The 21,694-nt window shown below is 40.5% G+C and overlaps 1 protein-coding gene across 1 annotated transcript in view; it reads left to right on the forward strand.

The window, feature by feature from the left end:
* Window positions 1–574: 574 nt before the first annotated feature.
* CC2D2A (coiled-coil and C2 domain containing 2A) overlaps window positions 575–21,694 on the forward strand; it is a gene marked incomplete at its 5' end in the record, with an annotated part of 55,810 nt that continues 34,690 nt past the window's right edge. Inside the window, 11 exons of the mRNA XM_084266753.1 lie at window positions 575–713; window positions 896–1,072; window positions 8,993–9,081; window positions 9,500–9,601; window positions 11,645–11,746; window positions 12,480–12,653; window positions 12,809–12,959; window positions 13,955–14,091; window positions 15,802–15,933; window positions 17,708–17,917; window positions 20,394–20,500. Of these exons, the coding sequence (XP_084122879.1) occupies window positions 575–713; window positions 896–1,072; window positions 8,993–9,081; window positions 9,500–9,601; window positions 11,645–11,746; window positions 12,480–12,653; window positions 12,809–12,959; window positions 13,955–14,091; window positions 15,802–15,933; window positions 17,708–17,917; window positions 20,394–20,500 (1,520 nt within the window). The remainder of the gene's footprint in view (window positions 714–895; window positions 1,073–8,992; window positions 9,082–9,499; window positions 9,602–11,644; window positions 11,747–12,479; window positions 12,654–12,808; window positions 12,960–13,954; window positions 14,092–15,801; window positions 15,934–17,707; window positions 17,918–20,393; window positions 20,501–21,694) is intronic.

Below are 21,694 nucleotides of genomic sequence, written 5' to 3' on the forward strand. Positions count from 1 at the left end.
AAGGGAGCAGAGAAACAGAAGGGGAATCAACTTCTTAAAAGGATAGATAATGGCAGGACAAGGGGGAATGGATTAAAGTTAAAAGAAGGTTTAGATATTAGGGGGAATTTTTTTATAGAGTGAGTGGTGAGGGGCTGGAACAGGCTGCCCAGAGAGGGGGTGGATGCCCCGTCCCTGGAAGTGTTCAAGGCCAGATTGGATGGGACCCAGGGCATCCAGACTGGAGGTTGGTGTCCCTGCCTGTGGCAGGGGGTTTGGAGCTCTATGATCCTTGGAGTCCCTTCCAACCCATGCCAGTCTATGATTCTATGATCCTCTTTTCTCATCTGCAGAAATGCTTCTGAACTGATCATGTTTAAACTGTGCCTGGTGCTACGCCAAAATAACCCCAAACCCTGAACTGCAAACATACTGTTTGTCTCCTCATGGCACAGAGAGAGGGCAAGACGCCACAGTGAGAAGGCAAGATGCTTTAGAGCCGTCAGCAAGCTCGGAGCTTGCTGGGCGTGATCTAACCCTAGTGCCAGGGCTGCAGCCTGCCAAGGGCACCAGGGGAACGCGTACTCAGACAAACATGCCTGGGGGAAAGCCGGCCCCCAGCCCGCGGCACAGCTCACTTTCTCTGACAGGAGGAGCTCCTGGACGAGGACCCCGCCCCGGCGGAGAGGCCGAGAAGGAGCCTGACCACTCGCAGGGATGGGAGAAACAAACGGGTAAGGGTCTGCCGCCACCCTCCCGCCCCCCACACACACCTGCGCCCCCCACACACCTGCGCCCCTCAGGGCAGCCCTCCGCGGGCCGCCAGGGCTGCCGCGCACGCGCAGCCAGCCCCACTCGGCGGCACGCATGCGCCCTCCCCCTCAGGGTCGTGGTCCCACCGGCGGCGGCCGTTAAGTGTTTGGCCCCGCGTCTTGCCCCGTCCCGGCTCCCCTCGCTCATGCGTCGCCCTTTGCCCTTTCTGCCTCGCTACAGCTGCCGGAGGCTGCGGGTCCCGCCGAGCCGCGGGAAGAGGAAAGGAGCCGCGCCAGCATGGCAGCAGAGCGGCCCCGCGCCGCGCCTCGCCGAGTGCGCGGTGAGTGACTCCCCAACGGACGGGGCGGTGTCGGGGGCGGGGCGAACTGCCGCCGGGCCGAGCGTGGCGTTGAGCCGGAGCTCTCCCGGAGCCGGAGCGGCAGCGCGGGGGTGCTTGGCTGAGCGTTTCGCGTTGGGGTTGCCTTCGGCTCTGAGGCGGAAAAATCTGCTGCGGGGCCCGCGTGTAAGGGGAGGAGGGTGCCGCCCTCTGAAGAGCTCCCTTCAGCTGGCTTGCCATCCGCCGCGTCAGGGCGGGCGGAGGCAGGGCTGCGTGTGGCCGGCCGGAGCCGCGCCGCGCTCCGCTGGGCAAGCGAACCTCGCCTTTCGTGCTTGGAATGTTACTCGTGCTTACGAGGCCCGTACGGCTTGGTTGTGGGGCTGCCTTGCCTGCCTCGTGTGATCCCCTCTTTGGCAGGGGGGTCCCTCCCAGCCCTAGGGTTCCTTGAATCCGCTCGGGAGGCGGGAGGCTGCAGGGGGGCGGTGCAGCGGGAAGCCCTGAGGCGCGAACGCCTGGTAGTAGGAGGCTTGGGGAGGATGGAGCCTGTTGGTGCTCAAAACAATCGTCAGTTTCTTTGGCTGAACCTCTCCGCAGTATTCCCGTGGAATACTTTGGATGGCGTTGATGTTGTGAATCCTTGCTGCGTGGTTTTATGGGTTTGCCTGAGTAGGATGGATGTAAGATAATTAAGAACAGACTATCAAAAAGTCAATGAAATGAAAGCCCAGTGAAGTATAAACATGCCTAGTTTATCATCAGTATCAAGGCTTACCAAATAATCTATGTGTTGTCCTTGAACTCGTTTTAGCAAAATGTGGTATTTGTTACAGGCATCTACAATTTAGGGACGTTTCCAGCTCTTTCAAGGTCTCTGTGCTTTTCTTTCGAATTTATTAGAGACTGACTGTGCCAGCCTGTGCTAGCAAGTGATGTGCTGTTGACAGATGGAGTGCAGAGTATTCAGAGTCGATTGCCTGTGGGAAATAAAGAGCCACCCTCTAGTGATGGTTTTCTTTTACAGAAGCTTATTTTCCAAGAATAAACACAAGAGCACAGCAGTGCTCTGAGAAGAAAACTAGCCATTGGTTCCCTTATGCGATAAATATTTTGTGTTCTTAAGTATTTTGCTCTCTTACTTGTTGCTGTTTCTAAAATCCCTGGAATTCTGCTAATTTTATATGATCAAGTGAAAAGTACTGCCTCTGGTAGTCTGAATAGAATGCAGCGTTGGTTTACTTAATTGTAGTATAATTTATCCATCTGTTTGTTTTTTTCTAAATGCATCTTAAAATTTGAGAAAGACTGAACCTTGAGCTGAAGTCTTCACACTTCTGTCCAAAGTTTACTTCATTCCCCCCACTGCCCTTAGCATTCAGTCTGACAGATTTATAAATACATTTCTATCTTCTATATGTTAAGCTTTTCAGTGTGCTGACACTGACATTTGCTATTGTGTTGCCCCAAGGTAAAACATTTTTTTTTTTTTGCTGCCTTTACTAGGCAAGTATCTGTGGTGATACTTACAGCAGTCTGGGTCTGTGTCAGCATAGAGAGCTTTGAAGTGGTAGAGACATCTGTTTGATCTCTTGTGTGGGTTTGAGATCCTCCCAAATGCAGGTGAAATCAAGGGAGAAACATGTCAGATGGTATTTTCATGTTCACAGAATCACAGAGCATTAGGAGTTGGAAGGGACCTCAAAAGATCATCTAGTCCAAACCCCCTGCCAGAGCAGGATCGCCCAGACTAAATCACTCAGGAACACATCCAGACGGGGTTTGAATGACTCCAAAGAAGGAGACTCCACAGCCTCCCTGGGCAGCCTGTCCCAGTGCTCTGTCACCCTCACAGTGAAAAAGTTCCTCCTTAAATTCACATGGAACTTCCTATGCTCCAGCTTGCACCCGTTGCCCCTTGTCCTGTTGCTGGCCATCACTGAGAAGAGCCTGGCTCCATCCTCCTGACTCTTGCCCTTTACATATTTATAAACATTAAGAAGGTCACCCCTCAGTCTCTTCTCCTCCAAGCTAAAGAGACCCAGCTCCCTCAGCTTGTCCTCATGATGAAGGTGTTCCACTCCCTTAATCATCTTGGTGGCCCTGCCCTGGACCATTTCAAGGAGTTCTGTGTCCTCCTTGAACTGAGGGGCCCAGAACTGGACACATCATTCCAGGTGCGGTCTCAAACACCCTGATGTGACATAAACCACTTGACTGCAGGGTTATTAGTTAAACACTGCACGCAGGTTTTATGGATACAAGGGAAGAATGCACTATCACTGTTTAGAAGTACTACTACACTTAACCACAACCACAGGAGATACCCAAAACACTATTAAAACCACACCAGGGTCACAAAGTGCAGTATCACGACCTGCAACGGAGTCACAAAACTCACAGTCGCTGCCTGCAGGCAAGTCACAGTGTTCACTATTCCATCCACAGCAGGTTCATGGAACACACTGTCACAACTACATGGGTGTTAGCCAATCACCTGCAATGGCAAACTTGCAGCATATGAAATACTCACCCTGTACTCCAGGTAAGGGTTCTCCATCCATTACCTCAGCCAGCATCCTGGCCAAGGGGGAAGGGTCTCCTTGCAGAGTTGAAGTGACTCCCCAGACCTCAGGCTGAATCTGAGGGCTTTTATTTCCTTGAGCTATGTGACAGTGGGCAGGACTGGTTCTCAGTTTGTCTTTCAATCCAGCAAGCTTATGAGATCTGTCCAAAGTGAAATACAGAGCCATTGTAGGATAATGATATTTCTGATGTGAAATGTGCTGTGAAATTTTCTGATACAGGCCTGTAATGGTGATGCTGCAAAGTAATGCTCTCATGGGTATCAGTCATACTTTAACTTAAAAAGATAAATCTGAAATTGAGAAAAAATTAGCTGGCTGTAGAGCCCATTCACATAAACTGAACAAAAGTATATGGATGGAGTAATAAAGTAGCACAGTTTATGTGGTCCTTTTTTTGAGGAACCACAGGATCCCACAGTAATTGATGCATTGAATTAATTTTACTGCAACTATTAAAGCCTTAAAATGTTTTTCATTATGTATAGAAAGGATAATTCCCCTGTTGTTGCAAGGAACTGATTAATCCATAAACAATTCTGCATATGGAGCATCAGTTTTGATGCTTTAAAAGGCAGTTAAAGAAGTGGCAGATGCCTCTGCACTGATTTTAAATGTTTATGCTATTTACTTTAACCTGGTTTGTCCAGAAGCATTTACAAGCAATTGTGAATTATTTCAGAAAATCTAAAGCAGATTCTAACCTGGTGCTTTCCAGTTTTCATTTATCAGAATGGAATGGGAATGAAGTGTTTGTTCCAGTGAAATAAAATTGATTTTTTACTTGCTAACTATACAGAATACAATGGTAGAAAAAAGTCACAGGAGGGAAATCAAAAAGTAACTCAGACCAACTTCTCACCTTAGATCGTTTCAGTTCTGTTTAAGTCTTGACACCTGGTCTTGGTGGGTTGTTTTTTTGATTGTTTGGGTTTTTTGTTGTTTGTTTGTTTGGGGGGGGGTTGTGGAGGTTTTTGTTAGTGATGTTTAAGGGTTTTGTTATTGTTTTATTTTGGGTTTTTCAACTTAGAAGTAGGCACCAGTGAAGATTCCATTGGTATCATTGGGCTCGATTCCAATGGTAGAATACCCCAAAAGTTAAAACATTCCAGTGTGCAACCACCTTCCTGCAATTGAAGTCCATCGTTTCCATCTCCAGGAGACACAGAGAGCCTTTCTGTGTGTGATCTTTCGTGGGCTTGAAGTTGTAAAAGATGAAGTTTTTGTTCCATTCAAAAAACTCTTCAAAATCCATTTTTGAGCAAATGTGACTTCTGACAGTTCTTGCCTGTATGGATTTATACATAGATAGACATTATTCCACCATTCAAACCATTAATAAATGTTTCTAAAGGCATTAGATTGACACAGATCCTGAAAATACCTGCTCCATATGGGGCTTGAATTTATTAACTGGGACTTGCAGTCTTTTTAAATGTGGTTTTCCAGTGAGTTGCATGTCCTCCCTTTTCCCCATCTCCCCTATCATTTCATCAAAGTCTTTCCTAGTGAGAGATGCTTTCTACAGGGCAGGCTTGTAGATGTAAAAGTTGAGATACTTACTCATGAATAGTGGAAAAAGTATGTAAAATACACGTTGAAGGCCATTAAATTGGCTTGATAGGTTTTGATTGTGGCTAATCTAGGCTTTCTGCTGCTTATTATTTCAGTCTTTTACATGTTTACAAATAGGCTGAGTCTTTTTTGGTAGAGTTGAAGGTTGACTTGTGTATGCTTCTGCAGTTTGCTCTTTCTCAGTTCTGAAATAAGGAGGCTTGTGGAGCTTGCCTGTTCTCCATCACTTGTCAGAATTGCTGGTAGTTCTTTAAGCCCTTGCTGCAGCCCATTCAGTGGTGGACACCCTGCAAGGATGTTGCAATTCCTTCTTTGTCTCATGGTAGTGGTAATCATTTTGTGCCTTGTTCTATCTTTTGGGAGTTTCCAGGTAGGATGAATGCTTCCTTTTACAGCTGCAGACAGTAAATTGTGTCATTTGAATTAGGAATATTCCAAATCTTTTGCTGTTTCTGAGTAGATGCAGTATCAGTGGGGTTTGTCTTTAATGTAATTTTCTAAATGACAGTGGATTTAAGATCGCTCTAGAAATGAGATTGTGCTTTGACTTTGGTATAGTTGGTAGCCTTTAAATGTTTAAGTTATGTATTCAACATACTGTGTCTTCTGCCACCAGTAAAGCTCCTGGTGTAATATTGAATCTGGCATAATGTGATATATGTTATGTGACATTACCACTCCTAAGCCCTTAAACTTTGCTATTTTATCTCCTTTTCATGAATTTAATGCCTTGTATAAACCTGAAATCACCCTTTACTTAGACCTTGGCAAACAATGTTCTTTTATAAGGGCACAGAACAAATCAATGTTTGGCTCAATGAACTGCCAAGTAATGTAATTCTATAAGGGGAGAAGACTAGAAAAATTATTTATCTAGAACTTCATGTATTCACAGATTAAATAATAAAGGAAAAAAAACATATGCTAAAAAGCACATATGTGCAGAGAGCTACAGTTTCCTCCTGCTAATCCACTTCCAGCCTTTGAAAGGGCCGGTGTGTTCCGTGTGGAACAATGACACTCATGGAAATAAAAGCTACTTGCAAAAGTTCAGGAGAGAAAAATAGGATCTGAGGATTCCACATATAAGAAGGGTTATAAAGCATTTCTCTTTAAAACTTAATACTGTATATATCAAAATTTTAGTGAGGTCCTGAGAGTCTCTTAGGTGAACTCCAGGGCTCCAGTGAAGACCAAAGAGGTCTGTGCTGATGGGGAGGCAATTTATGTAGCTAGAATCAGTCTTGTTAATGAAGAAATGAATTGGGTCTTCCAAAAAGAAAAAATATTAAGTGATGGCATTGAGTTATTAGGTATATAAAACCCTTGTTTTCAGCTAAAGATATCCTGGAAACTTTTATGAAGAGGATGATCTTGTTTCTTTTGCAGTGGTGGTGTAGTCCAAGAGAAGGAGATGGGTACCTTCCCAAAATACCATGCACAAGACAGCCATAATTGTGTTTGATACAGAAAAGTGCTGGAAGTGTTCTTATTGTACTTACACATCCAATCTCATTAAATTGTACACTTAAAATATTTTACATCTGTGTTTATATGAGAGGATGTAGGTGTCCACTCCCTTGTATTTCTGACCCAAAGAGTCTAGCTTGTCTGTGAACAACTAAATAATTATTCTTTTTATTTAGGTATTGGGGAATGCAGGAGAGGGTCACTCTACTAATGTTTACTGAATCTACCTGAAGAAATCATAATCTAACAGGATCTGATAATGTGGAAGATATGGAGGAATTCCATCAGTCCTTCAAGGGAAAAAGAGGCCCTGATGAGTTTGGTTATTAAAGACACATTCTCATTCAGCTTTAATTATGGAACACAAACATGGGCTTTTGGGGAGCAGCAATTTAAAAGCTGCAACAAACAGTAATTGTCGTTTTCCATAATCACATGATTACCCAAGTCAGTGTCAAAAGCTGGTATTCACTATCTAGATATATGTCACTGATTTAAAATGGGTTTGTATGTTTCACAGGACCAGCACAGAATACTTGATCCCAAAGGATGCAGAGTTTTGATGAATTCTTGGGGTTGGAGGCTGCATTTAGGTGTGGATTTGTATTTTTGCTTGAAATCAAGCCCAGGGGAACAGTTCTAGTGATGACTTCCAGCTGGACTTAGCACTACTGATCCCACTATTGAGCCCAACAGTTCAGCCAATTTTCAGTCTGTGTACTTATGTAGTTCATATTTTATTAGTGTTGCTACAAGGGTGTTACAGGAAACAGTGTGACAACATCCACTGATTTTCCCTTCATCCACCAACCCATTTATATCATCATGCAAAGTTACCTCATTTGTCAGACAGAAGTTTTTCCCCTTCGTAAATCTGTGCTGATGACTCACAGTTTTTCTCTTTATAGAACCACAGAATGGCCTGGGTTGGAAGGAACCTCAAAGATCATCTGGTTCCAATCCCCATGCCAGGGACAGGGACAGCCTCCACTGTCCCAGGTTGCCCAAATCTCCATCCAACCTGTCCCTGAACACTGCCAGGGAGGGGGCAGCCACAGCTTCTCTAGACAACCCGTGCCAGTGCCTCACCACCCTCGTAATGAAGAATTTCATCCTAATATCAAATCTAAATCTACCCTCCCTCAGCTTAAAGCCATTCCCCCTTTTCGTATTGCTCCATGCCCTTCTAAACAGCCTCTCTCCACCTTTCCTGTAGAACAAATTTAGGTACTAGAAGGCTGCTGTATGGTCTCCCTGGAGCCTTCTCTGCTCCATGCTGAACAAGCCCAATTCTCTCAGCCTGTCCTTACAGGAGAGGTGTTCCAGCCCCCTGATGGCTTTTGTGACCCTCCTCTGAACTCACTGCAACAGCTCCATGTCTTTCTTGTACTGGGGATCTCAGAGCAGGACGCAGTACTCCAGGTAGGGTCTCACCAGAGCAGAATCACCTCACTCAACCTGCGGGTCACGTTTTTAATACTGCCCAGGGTACAGTTGGCAATTACATCCACTGCCAGGGTTAAGTCCAGGTTGGCTCTGGCTTTCCTAAGCACATCCCTGGATGTTGGACAGTGTCATAGTATTCCTGCTAGGTCACCCTCCCTGTTTACACCTCTTCTATTTCTGCTTACAAGTTGAGTTGAGCTAGTTCATCGATGTTGCTTCCTGTGGATCTCGCTTGACTTTCTGAGTGTGGGGATGGACTTATCTTGAACTTGGAGGAGGAGATATGTTGATTCATGAGGGGTGGCACAAGTAGAGTTGAGAGTAGCTTGTGGGTGAAATGAGAAGTTTGTTGATGATGCTGACAGTCATACACGGGACCTCCCTTGATTGTCCTAGAGCTATAGCACAAAAAACAGGTCACTGCAAAAAACAGGTCGCTCTAAGCTGAAAAGGGAACCAATCTCTAAATTCTTTACTGTTCTGATCACACCTGTATCAGGATTTAGGGCATACCACCATGCTAAATTAGAAGTAGACAGCTCTTGCTGACAGTTTATAAAATCCCAAGTAATTCTTTATGTGCCTTTAACAGAAAAAAGTGTATATATGTTTTGCTAAAGGAGGTTCATAGTCTATAATGAGAGGTCGATCAATTGCAGCTAAAGGCATTTAAATGATTGTCTGTAAGGTCTAAATTGAATAAAAAAACCATTTCATTCCTCCACGTTTTCTCCTGCAAGTTCTGTCTGTTGCAACATGGACTTTCTGTGGTATATATGGTTTTATTTTACTTATTTTTAATATCTTCTAAGAAAAAAACTTTAAACATGTTACTGTGTTTTCTCTGTTTCAGACTTGCCACCTGTTCCTTCTACATCAAGGACAGACACTGCAGAACTTCCTGTTAGGGAGAGAGGGACAGAGAGACTAAGAGGGGTGAAGGTGAGAATCCTTCAGCAGCCCTGTTTGATTGACTTCAGTCTTAAAAGTACCACCCACTGCTATAACTGCTATTGATGTATCTTCTTTTTTTTCTAAGTTTATATTTAATTTGTGATAATACAAAATTTATCATTGTTTTATAATTGAAGTGATACAACCATTACAAGATCTGTCTGTGGTCATGTCAAAATTCTTACACTATTTTAAGATCACTGGGTTTCCCTGTTAAGTTTGCTGTGGAGCTTGTAAAGGGGTATTGACATTTAGGTCTGTAAAATCACTGAAGCTGGTTATGTAGTTAAAAGATTCTGTCCCTAGCACAAACTTGCATGGGTTGTTGACTTCCTGGGAATTACTATAGCTTTGACCTTATTGTATTTCTATTATAGCTAAGCAGTGGTTTTGTTTGTTTGCTTAGTCAAAACCAGAAAATACTTTATTGCAAGAAGACATCAGTCCACGACCGAGGCATTCAAAAAGCACCAGAGAAAGGAAAACAGAAGTCAGATTGGATAAAGTGGTAAGAAGGGGCATTGGGTCTTGCTGCTCCACAAGGAGAAAGTGAATGTGAAACACAAAGTAAATCAAAGGCTACGTATAGTCTAGAAGATCAATTTCATTTATATTAATGGAATCAAAATCTGAAAGGTGTGACCAGCAGGTCAGGGGATGTGATTCTGCCTCTCTGATCTGCTTTTATGAGATGTCCCCCTGGAGTACTGTGTCCAGCTTTGGGGTCAAGGCCAGGTTGGATGGGGCTTTGGGCACCCTAGTCTAGTGGAGCGTGTCCCTGCCTATGGCAAAGGGCTTTTGAAACCAGATGATCTTTGAGGTTCCTTCCAACCCCAGCCATTCTATGACTCTATGAAGATTATACTATTGTTTGAATTAGTAGCTGGCAAAGAACCTTTCTGATTATTTCATTCAGCATACATATTTAATAATAATAATTTGTTTTCATTGTAGTATAGACATCATGTGAAACTTCTGTCATTTACAGATTCATGACTTTTGTTGCTTAAGATGCCTTGAAATATTTAAAAATTACTGTCACCGATAGGACCACTGTATTACAGCTTTAGATACATTTGCCAAGTGCAATTGCTAAAGTCTGGATTTAACTTTGTCATTTTATTGTATTATATTTCCTTGTCACTATTTTATATTCAGATTTTTTTTTTAGTATAAGCATGTTTTTTGTTAGGAAATGAATTCTATATCAAAAAAATAACAAAAGCTGTGTCTGTGCTGAACTTTCACCCAGCTATTATTCAGAATTCACAAAGAGGTTACTTGCCTGTGAAAAATATGTTCCAGAGAACCTTCATGCCCAGGAAATTATAGCATATAGCAGTAATGTTTTTATCTGGAATTCAAAACAGTATCAGTTGGCAAAACTGGTTATCTAGGGGACATTTACCTAGTCATATAGGTTGTGGGAAGCCTTTTGGCAATGTTTTCTTATAAAAAGTAACTGTCAGCTTTCATTTAAGTAGTATTCTTTTAGTATGCTTGTATTGGGAAACTCTAGAAGTGATACCCTTATTAAATGTATGAAGTATATCTGAAACCTTCTACATGCTGGTTTTGGTTCCTGTACTTGCTTCCTTCCCTACATGTGAAGTATTTTGTTGCTAATCAAGTGGCCATCAGATTGTCAGGGTTTGAGACTTTCTTTTTGCTGCTATTCTTTTGAAGTTTAGGTTGAATAGATGTGAACTGGAGAAATACCTTTCTTTAAGAGTTCAGGCCACAAGGGGGAAAACCAAACAGAACGTTAGATGTGGTGTTGTTGAAGATCACTTTGAAGTGCTTAAATGAACCTGCTGAAGCAGCCTCCTAACAAGTGATGTTTACAGGGATCTGTGGGGAGGGACAGATAAGGCTGTAGAAAACTGGAAATGGGTAACAGTGCTACCTCCTTTGCTGAAAAGGTAGAGGAGTGTCAGCCATGAGGTTTTAAAGTAACACAGCAATAATTGTTTGAGAGAGAACAAAACAGATAATCATGTTTGTATTTAAGTACCCAAGCAAGGGACACTGCCTTTTTGAATAACACCAAAAAAGGGTTTTTCTGATTGCAGCTGGGGCTGTATGAGAAGCTAAGGACGCTCACTGATTCCCTTTGCTGGGCAGCAGTGTCTCAGCATCACCACTGCTGCTGCTGCTGCCTGGCTTGTGACAGCTGTTAGCCTCTCACTTGTGCACAGGAAGATTTCACACTGCTGCCCCCTTTCTCCCCCTTGCGGAGACCAGCGTGTGGTTGCCTGTGTTTGTGAATGCAGAAACAATGACCTCATCAGAGGAGAATAAAGTCAGCTAAATGAAGCATTTCTTGGTACTCTGCAGTCTGTTTCTTGACCCGGGGGAGGAAGGAGTTAAGTAATAATTAGGTGTACTGAGACTTATTTTAAAAGGGTACAACTGTTACCAGTGACAGTGTTTCTTTTTTCCTGTGAAAATGTAGTATCTAAGCTCTGTATTCAGATATTTGTCTTTTTTGTTGTTTTTTTTTTGATCAGTAAGTGTGTGCTGTAACTTACATAGATATATTTCTATGCAGTCTGCTAATGATAAACTTAGGGAGATGCAAGAGGATGAATCCCACTTACCATCAAAAATAAAGTTCCGTGATTCTGTGAAGAAGCTTAAGCAAAAGTCAACAGTAAGTACCAATCCCTTCATTTCAATAACTGATGTTCATTTTACTTAAAACTTCATGGTTCTGTTTTCAGTCTTAGGGAGTGGAGAGGGTTTTACTTTAAAAATTCACAAACAGTACGTGCCAACAATTTTAAGCATAAAAAGGGAAACATCATCAAATACAAAGTAGCTTTGGGTTATTTGATTAAGAAAAATAATCAGGTAAATCTATCTGGACACAATTACTGGAGCTTGGAAGAAAAATGTGTCTTCTGTTTAAGTCCTTTTTATTGGATGCCACCAGTTGACAGCTAAACCAGATTAATATATTGATACTGTTTATTCTTCTATTAGAAGATTCATCCTAACACTAAAGGGGGCTGGGTCCTTCAGTGGCAAAATGCCATTAGGAATTTCTCTTCATGTCATCCACCTGGGTATCTACATTGTGGCCATAATTTAAAATTTGGAATTTCTCATTCACAAGTTTTTTATGCTTAAAACAGTAAGCTGGTTAAAATTGAGCCTTTTTGACTTTTTAAAATAAAAGATGCATTTAATAAAATAATAGTCTAGCTTTAATTATAACTTAAAAATTTCAGTCAGCATTTGAGTGAGTTCTCATTGAGGTAAACACTGTCACAGAATAATTACTTTATACATGCTGCAATTGCTATTATTAATGGAAAGATAGCTTTACTTACCCTAAACTTCTTATAACTGTCATATTAAAGTATCTTTGTCATCTTTTTTAGTTCCAGAATGATTTTCCTTCTGCTGAAGAAGCATATAATTTCTTTACCTTTAGTTTTGATCCTGAACCAGAGAGTGTAAAGGCAGGAGAAAGGAAAAGGGATGAATTGAATGAAGAGGAGGAGGCAGAAGAATGTGTAGAAACCCACGAGGGTGAACAAGAGGAGGATGAAACGGTGTGAGCTATAGAATTATATTCGTATTTTTATGCAGAGTTCTTGAATAAATTTTAATAATCTAATACAAAATGGCAACTTTTTTTCCTTAATTCTGAAAATATGCTTTCTAAAGTATAGATGGGCTAACAGAGACATTTGCACTTAAACTACAGGATGAAGATGCACGCCTAGTTAAAGATGATTTATTCATTATAGGGCAGACAGCCGAAGATTTACTAGTAGTGAAACCTGCTGCTTGTGAAAGCTACTCTAAGCAAGTGGAGAAGGAAAAAGAATTCCTCTTCACTCCCAGCATGCTAGCAGGTATGAAGATGGTGCTTACACGTTTTGTTCCTGGATTTTGCATAGCTTGATCTTGCATAGCTTCGTATTTCAGTTTTGACCTGCTGAAAAATCTTGTATTGAACAGTCTCTGGCAGTAGGGAGAGATTTAATTGAGGTTTTCTGACACTGATCATCCAGTTAAGTCTGAGAAGTCCTGACAAAATGGATTAATGAGGAACATGCACACCTCAGCAGGTCACCAGCTGGTGTGCTAACAAGTGAACTCAGGGCGCATTAGTTGCTCTGGCGTAATTACCTTAGTGCTCTCTACACTAAATGAGAGGTGGCTGGTCCCTCTCTCTCTGGGGTTTAGCTAGTATGTTTTTTAACATGTGCAATGGTTACTGGGTACACACATTCTGTACATCATAACTTACACTGTTTCTTCACTTGGCCACACCTGCAGTTTCTTTCTGTGCAGCAAGTTTGTCAAGAGTCTCCTGGAAACATGATGAATTTTGTGATTCAAGGAGCCTTCTTCCCAAATTCTGAATTTGTGAATTAGGAGAAAGTTAGTCAACATTGGTCATGTCTCTGAACTGTTTTCCTTATTCCCATAGAACTGCAAGGTCCTAAAAAGTTGCTTTGTGATATCACTTGTTATTTAATATTTGCAGTGGAAGAAGCAGAAATGAGTGTCTTGGTGGTCTGTACCAGAATGATAACAGCACAGCTTGCAATGCGATGTCAAAATACTTGACACTGGGTACCTCTAGTTTTGGGGTTTTTTTTTATACCTCTTCTTTTTAGGAGACTTATGCCAGTTTTATGATAGATTTAAAACGTGGATCTATCCTGATTAAGAAAAGTGTCTGTTTTGGTTATATTTCTTTTTTTTTGCATTTCAGAAAATATTTCTCACAGCATGCTTAATATACAGTACCATTCATTTTAAGAATGGCATAGGCTCTTAGAGAATTAATAAACTAGAACTTCAGTTATTTTACATGGTTTTCTGTTTAATTTCTCATTAGTGCCTGCTTCTGAGAAGATACCTGGAAACATGCAGCCTAGGTACCTTGAGGATGAGGGTCTTTACACAGGAGAAAGGCCCTTTGTATCACAGTCTAATCAAAATATTTTAGAAAACAGAATACTCAGACAAGAACAAGTAAGTTACCACTACCTCCTTAGGTTTTTTTTAAAACCATTTATTTATCAGTATTTTATTTTGTTATAGTTAAGTAGGCAGGTGGTCATGGTAATATGATCTTTAACATGTTTAGCAGTATCATTCATCAGGAGATGTGAAATTTTGTAGTAGTGTGACTTTTAGTGCATCCCAGTAGCCAGAGCATTAGTCTGGGTCTTAGAAAACTGGTGTCTTTTCCTGGCTCTGCTTGTAGCCTGCTGGGGAAGAAATCACTTCACTTGTCTGTGCCAAAGCTGAGTTGCCACTACAAGAGGAGTAATTTAATTATTTTTTTTAAAAATAAAATGCTTTGAGATCTAGTGGTATGTGTAAAGATGTGTGCAAGAGCTGGGCACTGTAGCTGTTTACTAAAAGATCATAACAGAAGGAGGCAATATGGAATGACTGTGTCCTCTGAATCCAATATGAAGTAATAGACTTTTAGAAATTTACTGATTGGACTGTAAGGGGAACTAAATATTTGGAGGGGGTTTTACAATCCTTCTAGACTTTAAGAAAGTAGTATGGAAACACCTGTGAAGGTGACTAGGATGTATTTTATCCTGTTATATTATCTTCCTATACATACTAAAGTGTGTATAGTGTCATATAGATTTAAACCACTATACAGCAGTTGCCTTTTATGTTTTATTATGATTCTATGAATTCTTTGTGGGCTAGCCAAGGTGCTTTCCTGAATTAGCTTGAGAATATTTTGAACTAAAACTTTGAACTGGGCAGCTTCAGCTTGGTTAGTTTTGTGGTTTGCTTCATCATGTTAAAATGTAAGTGTTTAGTTCTAGGGTCAGCTAAAGCCAGGTGTGGGAATGAGAGGGCAGGCCAGCATCTTTCAGCAGCCACAGTTTTAAGCTATTCTTGAATCCAGGTCCCGAGAGCAGAGGGATGAATTAGCACAATGTTTAATATGTCTTGAGGTTTGGTTTGGGTATTAGGAAAAAACTATTCACTGAAAGGGTTGTTGGGCACTGGAACAGGCTGCCCAGGAAAGTGGTTGAGTCACCATCACTGGAGGTATTTAAAACACCTATAGATGTGGTGCTGAGGGACGTGAATTAGTGGTGGACTTGGCAGTGTCAGGTTTACAGTTGGACTTGATGGGTCATTTCAAGCCAAAACGATTCTATGTGAAGCCATAGATAGCAGTTGGTGTGTAAGATACTTACCTCATCTGCTTTCATAAATGCTGTTTAATTAGTTCAGGTTGTGAACTAGAAAAGTTGAGATGCTTTGATAAATGATTTCTCTGAACTGCCATTTAGTTCTTTAATTCTTTGCTTTATGATTTTTATAATCCAATTTGAAGATGTGGTAGCAGTCTTGTGTAAAACATTACAATCCTTTCCGTTTTAGTCATTTAATAAAATAGAACACTTAACATTTAAGTGATGTAAGGGATGATTTATTTTTTGTCTTTGTCTTTCTGTAACACAATGTTTAAGGAAAAAATTCAGTATATTTAAAGTTTGAGGAAGCTCTCAGTCTTTTGATTTCAAAACTTACCTGTAGTAATAGTTGAAGTTTTCGTTTTGGTGTTTTAGAAAAGTTAATTCTGTCTCAAACAATTCACAGTCATCTTTTCCATAATTTTTTTTCATAAGAATTACAATGTTGCAAGTTTTTTTTCTATAAAGAGTAAGAAACAATGTAAAAGTATGTTTTTATTTGTAGGGGAAAGAATGGTTTGGTGACGATGGCAAAATCTTAGCGTTGCCTAATCCGATTAAACAGTCTTCTACTAGGCCTCCAGTATTCTCACTGGACGAAGGCATTGCACCAGAACTTGAAACAGTGTATAGAAAGGTAGGCCTATTTCATATATGCACTTCCTAAGACAAGTATCCCAGTTCTTCTGCAGCAGAAACCCTGCTGAGCTGAAAGGTTTTGTGCTAAAAATTGTGAGTACTTCTTTTTGGGGCTCCACAACTGGAACAAGTGTGCTTTACCTTTTCAAGTGTATAAGGATTTAGTTGATACTCCTGTTTAAAATACAGTGAAGTGACAGTCTGTGACAAACTGCTTCAAGTGTATGAATCACCAAGGCCTCTGTGAAGTATCCTTAGAAATGCTTATGCCACAGTAGGGTAGCTCCTATATTGGTGTATAGATAAAGCTCCTCCCAGGCAGACTTGGTGATCAGGACAGAGGTGCTCTCTGCAGCTTGAGAGAAATTATTGAAGGGTGTGTGCATGATGTGTGATGAAAGTTCCCAAAGTTAAGTCTTTGCACATAGGTCGTTCATGTAGAAAACAACTAATTTTGAGTTATGTTGCATCAGATGACACCTTTCTTTGGTATTTCACCATAACACACCTCTCATGGCAAGCAGCAGTTGCAGTGTGCAGTCAGTACAAATCAAAATAAGTTTCAATTAATACTGTTCTGCAAGCTTTAAGTTGACTTTTATGTTGACTTTTTAGATGCTGAAGTAAGTTGGTTTTTTTGGGCCACACAAGTGTTTCTGCTGATGCTGTTGATACAGATTTGAATGTTGCCCTTTAATTGATGATTACAAATAATCAATTCTCAGGATGCCTCCAGGACCACTGTGCAGGGTGTTTCTGCATACAGGAAACAGGTTACTGCTTAGACCTTAGTAAAGCTTATGCTTCAAAACTATCAACTGTTATGTGAATCGTGACATGTAGATTCAAATCACCATTGAAAGTGAGACATTAGGCTTAGGGGTCCTTTATGAGCAGCAATATAGCACAAGGAATTCAAAGCTTCCATTCTTATGATAATGTCATATTGAACATCTTGATGAGAAACTGAATGTGAAAGGATCAGGTAGGCTTAAGTGTGATTCATTGCCATTTATACCTGTAAAAGAGGTATGCAATAGCTGAATTCCCTTCTCAGTCCTCCCTTTTCCACCCATACGGATGGGTTGCAGCAAATACTACATAACCAGCATAAAAGATGGTACCAGAGTATCTCTGATGAATCTCCTGAAGAATTCGAAGAGAGGTGCAGCAGTAGTCAGGCAGGAAACACTGCTTATTCTCTTCTGATTTCAGTAACCTGAGGATATAAGGTTACTGTGATTTGCCTTTCAGTTGCAACAGACTCTTTAAGCCTTGTTGCTGAAGCTTTCACTGGGCTTTGTAGGTGTGAATTTTGCTGTCGTTGGAATGGGGAAGGAAATAACATATTTCATCTGCACAATCCAAATGATCTACAAGGAAAGCTGCTCTCAGAGCTGGACTGTTGGTATCTTGGAGTTCAGTTCTAAGAGGACATAAAGCAGTACTACAGAAACAGGTTAGAAGGAAAGTAGCAGGCTTTTCTTTTTCCGATTCAGCTCTGTTGTCTTCATTGCTCAGCAAAACCTGCAGTGCAGGCAGAGGACTTCTCATTTCAGCCTTGTATGGGCTATCAGAATTCTGTGGTGTGGAATACCCACGGTGGCTTTATGACACCCACTTACCAATAAAGTAAAGTGGTTATCACAGAAGCCTTTGCAGTACCAAGGCTCAGCAGATAGATGTAGACAGTGCTAAATGGATGATTTTCTGTCACAGCTTTTGTCAGGACTTATAAATCAATATTACTCTTTTTTTTTTTTTTCTTTCAGGCAATAAAAATGACAGCTGCCAATCAGTATCTGGTTGGACCTGCAGATTTTCAGGGACCTTTTCAGTTGGATATTGATATCTCTGGACTGATATTCTCTCATCATCCCTGTTTTAGCCGTGAGCACGTGTTAGCAGCTAAATTGGCTCAGTTATATGATCAGTATTTAGCAAGAAAACAGAAGAATCTTACCAAGCTTCTCACAGACAAGGTATTTCTGTTATGTCGTCATGGCTTATTGACATAATGATGTGCTTCTTTAAGCTAAAAGCTGAGTTTGTTTCATCAGAGCAAAGCAATTAAATGCTAATTGTATGTAATGAATGCTATTTTGTGGAAAGGCAAAACCTATGTATTTCACCTAGGTTCTTTGTGTTCAGTGCAGAACTTCATTTTTAAGATTATTCTTTCCTTTCATCTTCTATTTAAAATGAACTCTATGCAGGTTCTGATGTAAAGGGAATATAATTGTTATAATACTGTGTTATTGTAGTATAGTTTCTACATAGTATTCCTTAAAGTACCCCAAATGTGAATGATGGATAAGACTACATGGGATTGCATACAGCAGCTCCGACAGGCAGACAGCAGAAGATGGATGGAGGGAAGTTAGTGAAGTTTAGTTTCAGCTGTCAGGTGAAAGCAGAAGGAAACAATTTCATTTCACCAAATTCTACAAAAGCTGATGACCTGTTTCCAGGTGTATATCTGTGACAGATGCTATGTTTTAAATGCATACTGTTGTCACATTTAGTATGTGGAAAAACCACAAGGCAAGCATAGGCTCTTCTGCTCCTGACTCTGTTACTGACTTGGTAGATGGCCTTGGCTGGGTTGCTTACCCTCTGTGTACTGTCACCCTTCCTCCATCTGTACGTTGGAAGGGATGGTAGTGGCCTTCTCTGGTGCCAATTTGTACACAAGCACCAAGCATTGTTGGTACAAATCTAGTCTCATCAGGGCATGCAAGAATATGTTTGAAGCTTTTTAAAATGCTTTTGCAGTCTGAAAGGATAACGATTCTTCAGGATATGACATGACCAATCATTGTATGCGAGGTCATCTTTGTGTCACTATCGTGAGGGTCAGTAGGTGCTATACAGATAGTTCTGAATTTTGGTGAAAAGCCTTGGTTATAGTTCTGATGCTGGACAAATATTTCAGACAGTCTCAAAGTAATTCTTTGGTATACTTTATATGTCATTATTTTTGAAGGCTTTGCTTTAGTTTTCCAGTGAAATAGGATATTTCAGTTCTCAGTGCCTGCATTACAGGAACCTGTGTGTGGAAGGGGTTTCCTGAGTGTTTCCAGGATACTTGGGCAGTATTGTAGGCAACTGCGTAATATATTTTTCATAATTGATAATTAGGTATTTTGGACACCATCCTACTACTGATAGGCAGTTTTAAAACCCAGCCTCTTCTGACAGCCATTATTTAATGGCCAGATTGTTGCAACTAAATTTTTTTTAAGCCCAAACAACTCTTCTTCCTCCTTCCCCTTGCCCTGGTCCCTATGGACTTACCCACTTCTGGTGCTTGTTCTTTATATCTTAAAATATATCACCTTTCAGTCCTCATTTTGGCAGGCTAAAGAAACTGCACTTTCTGTCTCCTTTTATAAGGAGATATATGCTGTCTGTGCCCCAGATGGTACTAGCAGCTTTCTATGTGTCAGTTATTCTTTCTTTCAAAATTTCTTTCAACTTTTTTATACCAGTGAGTTTCATCTTGTGGTTGCCCATGTATGCTTTCAGCTGCATGCTTCCACCTCTGCAGTTACATTGTCTCTCCAGTTGGAAAGTTTTGTTTAAAAAAATCTTTGGTCCTTGATTTATAATTTTTTATGGCTGCTACTTTGGATGGAGTTGCTTTTGTCTCCTCAGTGCCATCAGCCGTTCTGGTTTCACATTCAGTGTTATCCTTAAGGAGAACTACAGTAACATAATACCTAAAACTTTAGTTCCTATCTGACTGCTGTTCCTTATTTTTCTGTCTTCTCCTAACCAGTCCTTTACATTCTACTGTCTTTACAGGTTTTTTACATTCTCTTAAACTACGTTTCTGTCTTCTGTGTAATTGTTTGATGCCTAACTTCAAATCTTAATTGAAGGGAGGTGGCTTCTTCTCTTGACAGTATGGCTCCAGAAATGCATTTGAGCTGTACCATTGGTCCCAGTTCTGTCTCCTCCTTAGACCTTCTCTTCTTCCAGTTGTTACATGCAATCTGTTGTGCTTCAATGCTTTGTTGTCAGGTGTCCAGCTTCTGTAGGGCATTCATCGCATCCACGATCACCTCATTTTTGTTGTTTATTGATTTTCTAGTATTACCTTTAGTGGCTTTTCCTAGTGGCCAAAAAAATGTGGATTTTTTTTCAGACTCAACTTCTATTTTTTTCCTACTCCTTTGATCACTGATCTTTCAGAATAAACCCTAGATCATTCTTGTCCCCTTGTTTAGATCTGTCACAGTGGTCAAAGTCACCAAATCTCCCTCATGTCCAGGGATCATAATTAAAATTTCATCTTGTAGAATCAGGACCTCACAGACATTACAAAACCCTGTAAATAGCAGAAAGCTGAATTGATTCTGAATGTGGTAACTGGCTCTTTCATGTCAAGGTGTGTTACACTGTATGCCTCTTTAAAAGTCAAACCATCTGTTAATTGTTTTTCATTTATTTAAGCTTCATGCTTTGAGGAATGCTGTACAGTGTAGTATAGAAGGTGGTGATGCTGCTGTTCCTAGTCCTGTGGTACAACAGAGCATACCTGAATACAAAATTGAGATCAGGTAAGTATGGAGTCATGAAAGCATTGCTTTTGAGAACTGTGTTTCTTTTTTCCTTTCCATGCTGGTACAGAATATGATTCCTGTCAGACTCTTACATTCTGCTGTAAATAGCTCTAGAAAAATTTTGAGGGCTTAAGAGTTCTTCCTGATAGGGTAAGGAAAAGAAATTATAAAGAAAATACAGCTTAGGCAGAAATTTTGTTTCAAAAGTGGTCTAATTAAATTATATTTTATTAATTACTAAGTAGTGTGTCTTGCATAACTGTAATTACATGCAGCAGCTGGATGCATGAAGCTCTTAAAAAAATTAGGTCACTTGCATTGTTTTTCTAACAGACAAACCCCTTAGTTTTCATGATCTTCCTCACCACACAAATAATTACACTTCCCATTCTTAGGTGTCTTAACTGTGTTTTTACCAGTGGGCACATATACCTAAAATGGTAGAATTTTGTTTTACAATGTTACAGTTATTGTTCTTGGCCAGTAACTGGGCAGTAAAAATGTATTACAGTTTTTGGTTTGGTAGTAAAAGTATTTTTGACAGATCAATGATGGTGAGCTGAGCTGTGAAGTGTAAGAAATATGATAGAAATTGTTTTGGAAATCCATGCTGACCAGCCTTTACACTGCCAGATACTTAATAAAAATCTGAAAGTAGTCAATAATGTATTAATTTCAATAAACAGAAGTGGATCACATTGTATATTTTAAATTGTAATTTTATTATAATAGATTTTAAATTATAACTATATATTTTAAATGATAAATTTTTGTTATAACAATTCCAATTTCAGCCTTGAAATGTACTTCTGCTTACACTTACACATCCAGTCACTGCTCTTAGTTTGGAAATTGTTTCTTCAGATTTTCATCTTTCAAGGAGGCTTTCTGGTAATACATTGGTATCTCTGTGGGACATCTAGAAGTCTATAATGTATTCTTTTTTCTTCCATTGAAAAAAGGAGTAGCTTTTATTAATATCTTCTGTTGTGCATTTACCGTGCAGTTTTTATGTGCGGTTACCATACAGTACCTTTTGAGATGGGACCTTTCATCAGGAAAAGCATGAGGCTAATAACAGGCAGGTTCACTGTGGGAAGGAGTCTCTTGGATTTTGGCAGCAACCCTGAGGCTTGCTTGATGGTTGGTGATTAGACAGACCATTTCTGCTAGGTATCTTAAGTGATTTTC

Source organism: Gallinula chloropus, assembly GCF_964237585.1.
Source record: "Gallinula chloropus genome assembly, chromosome: 7".
Lineage (NCBI taxonomy): Eukaryota > Metazoa > Chordata > Aves > Gruiformes > Rallidae > Gallinula > Gallinula chloropus.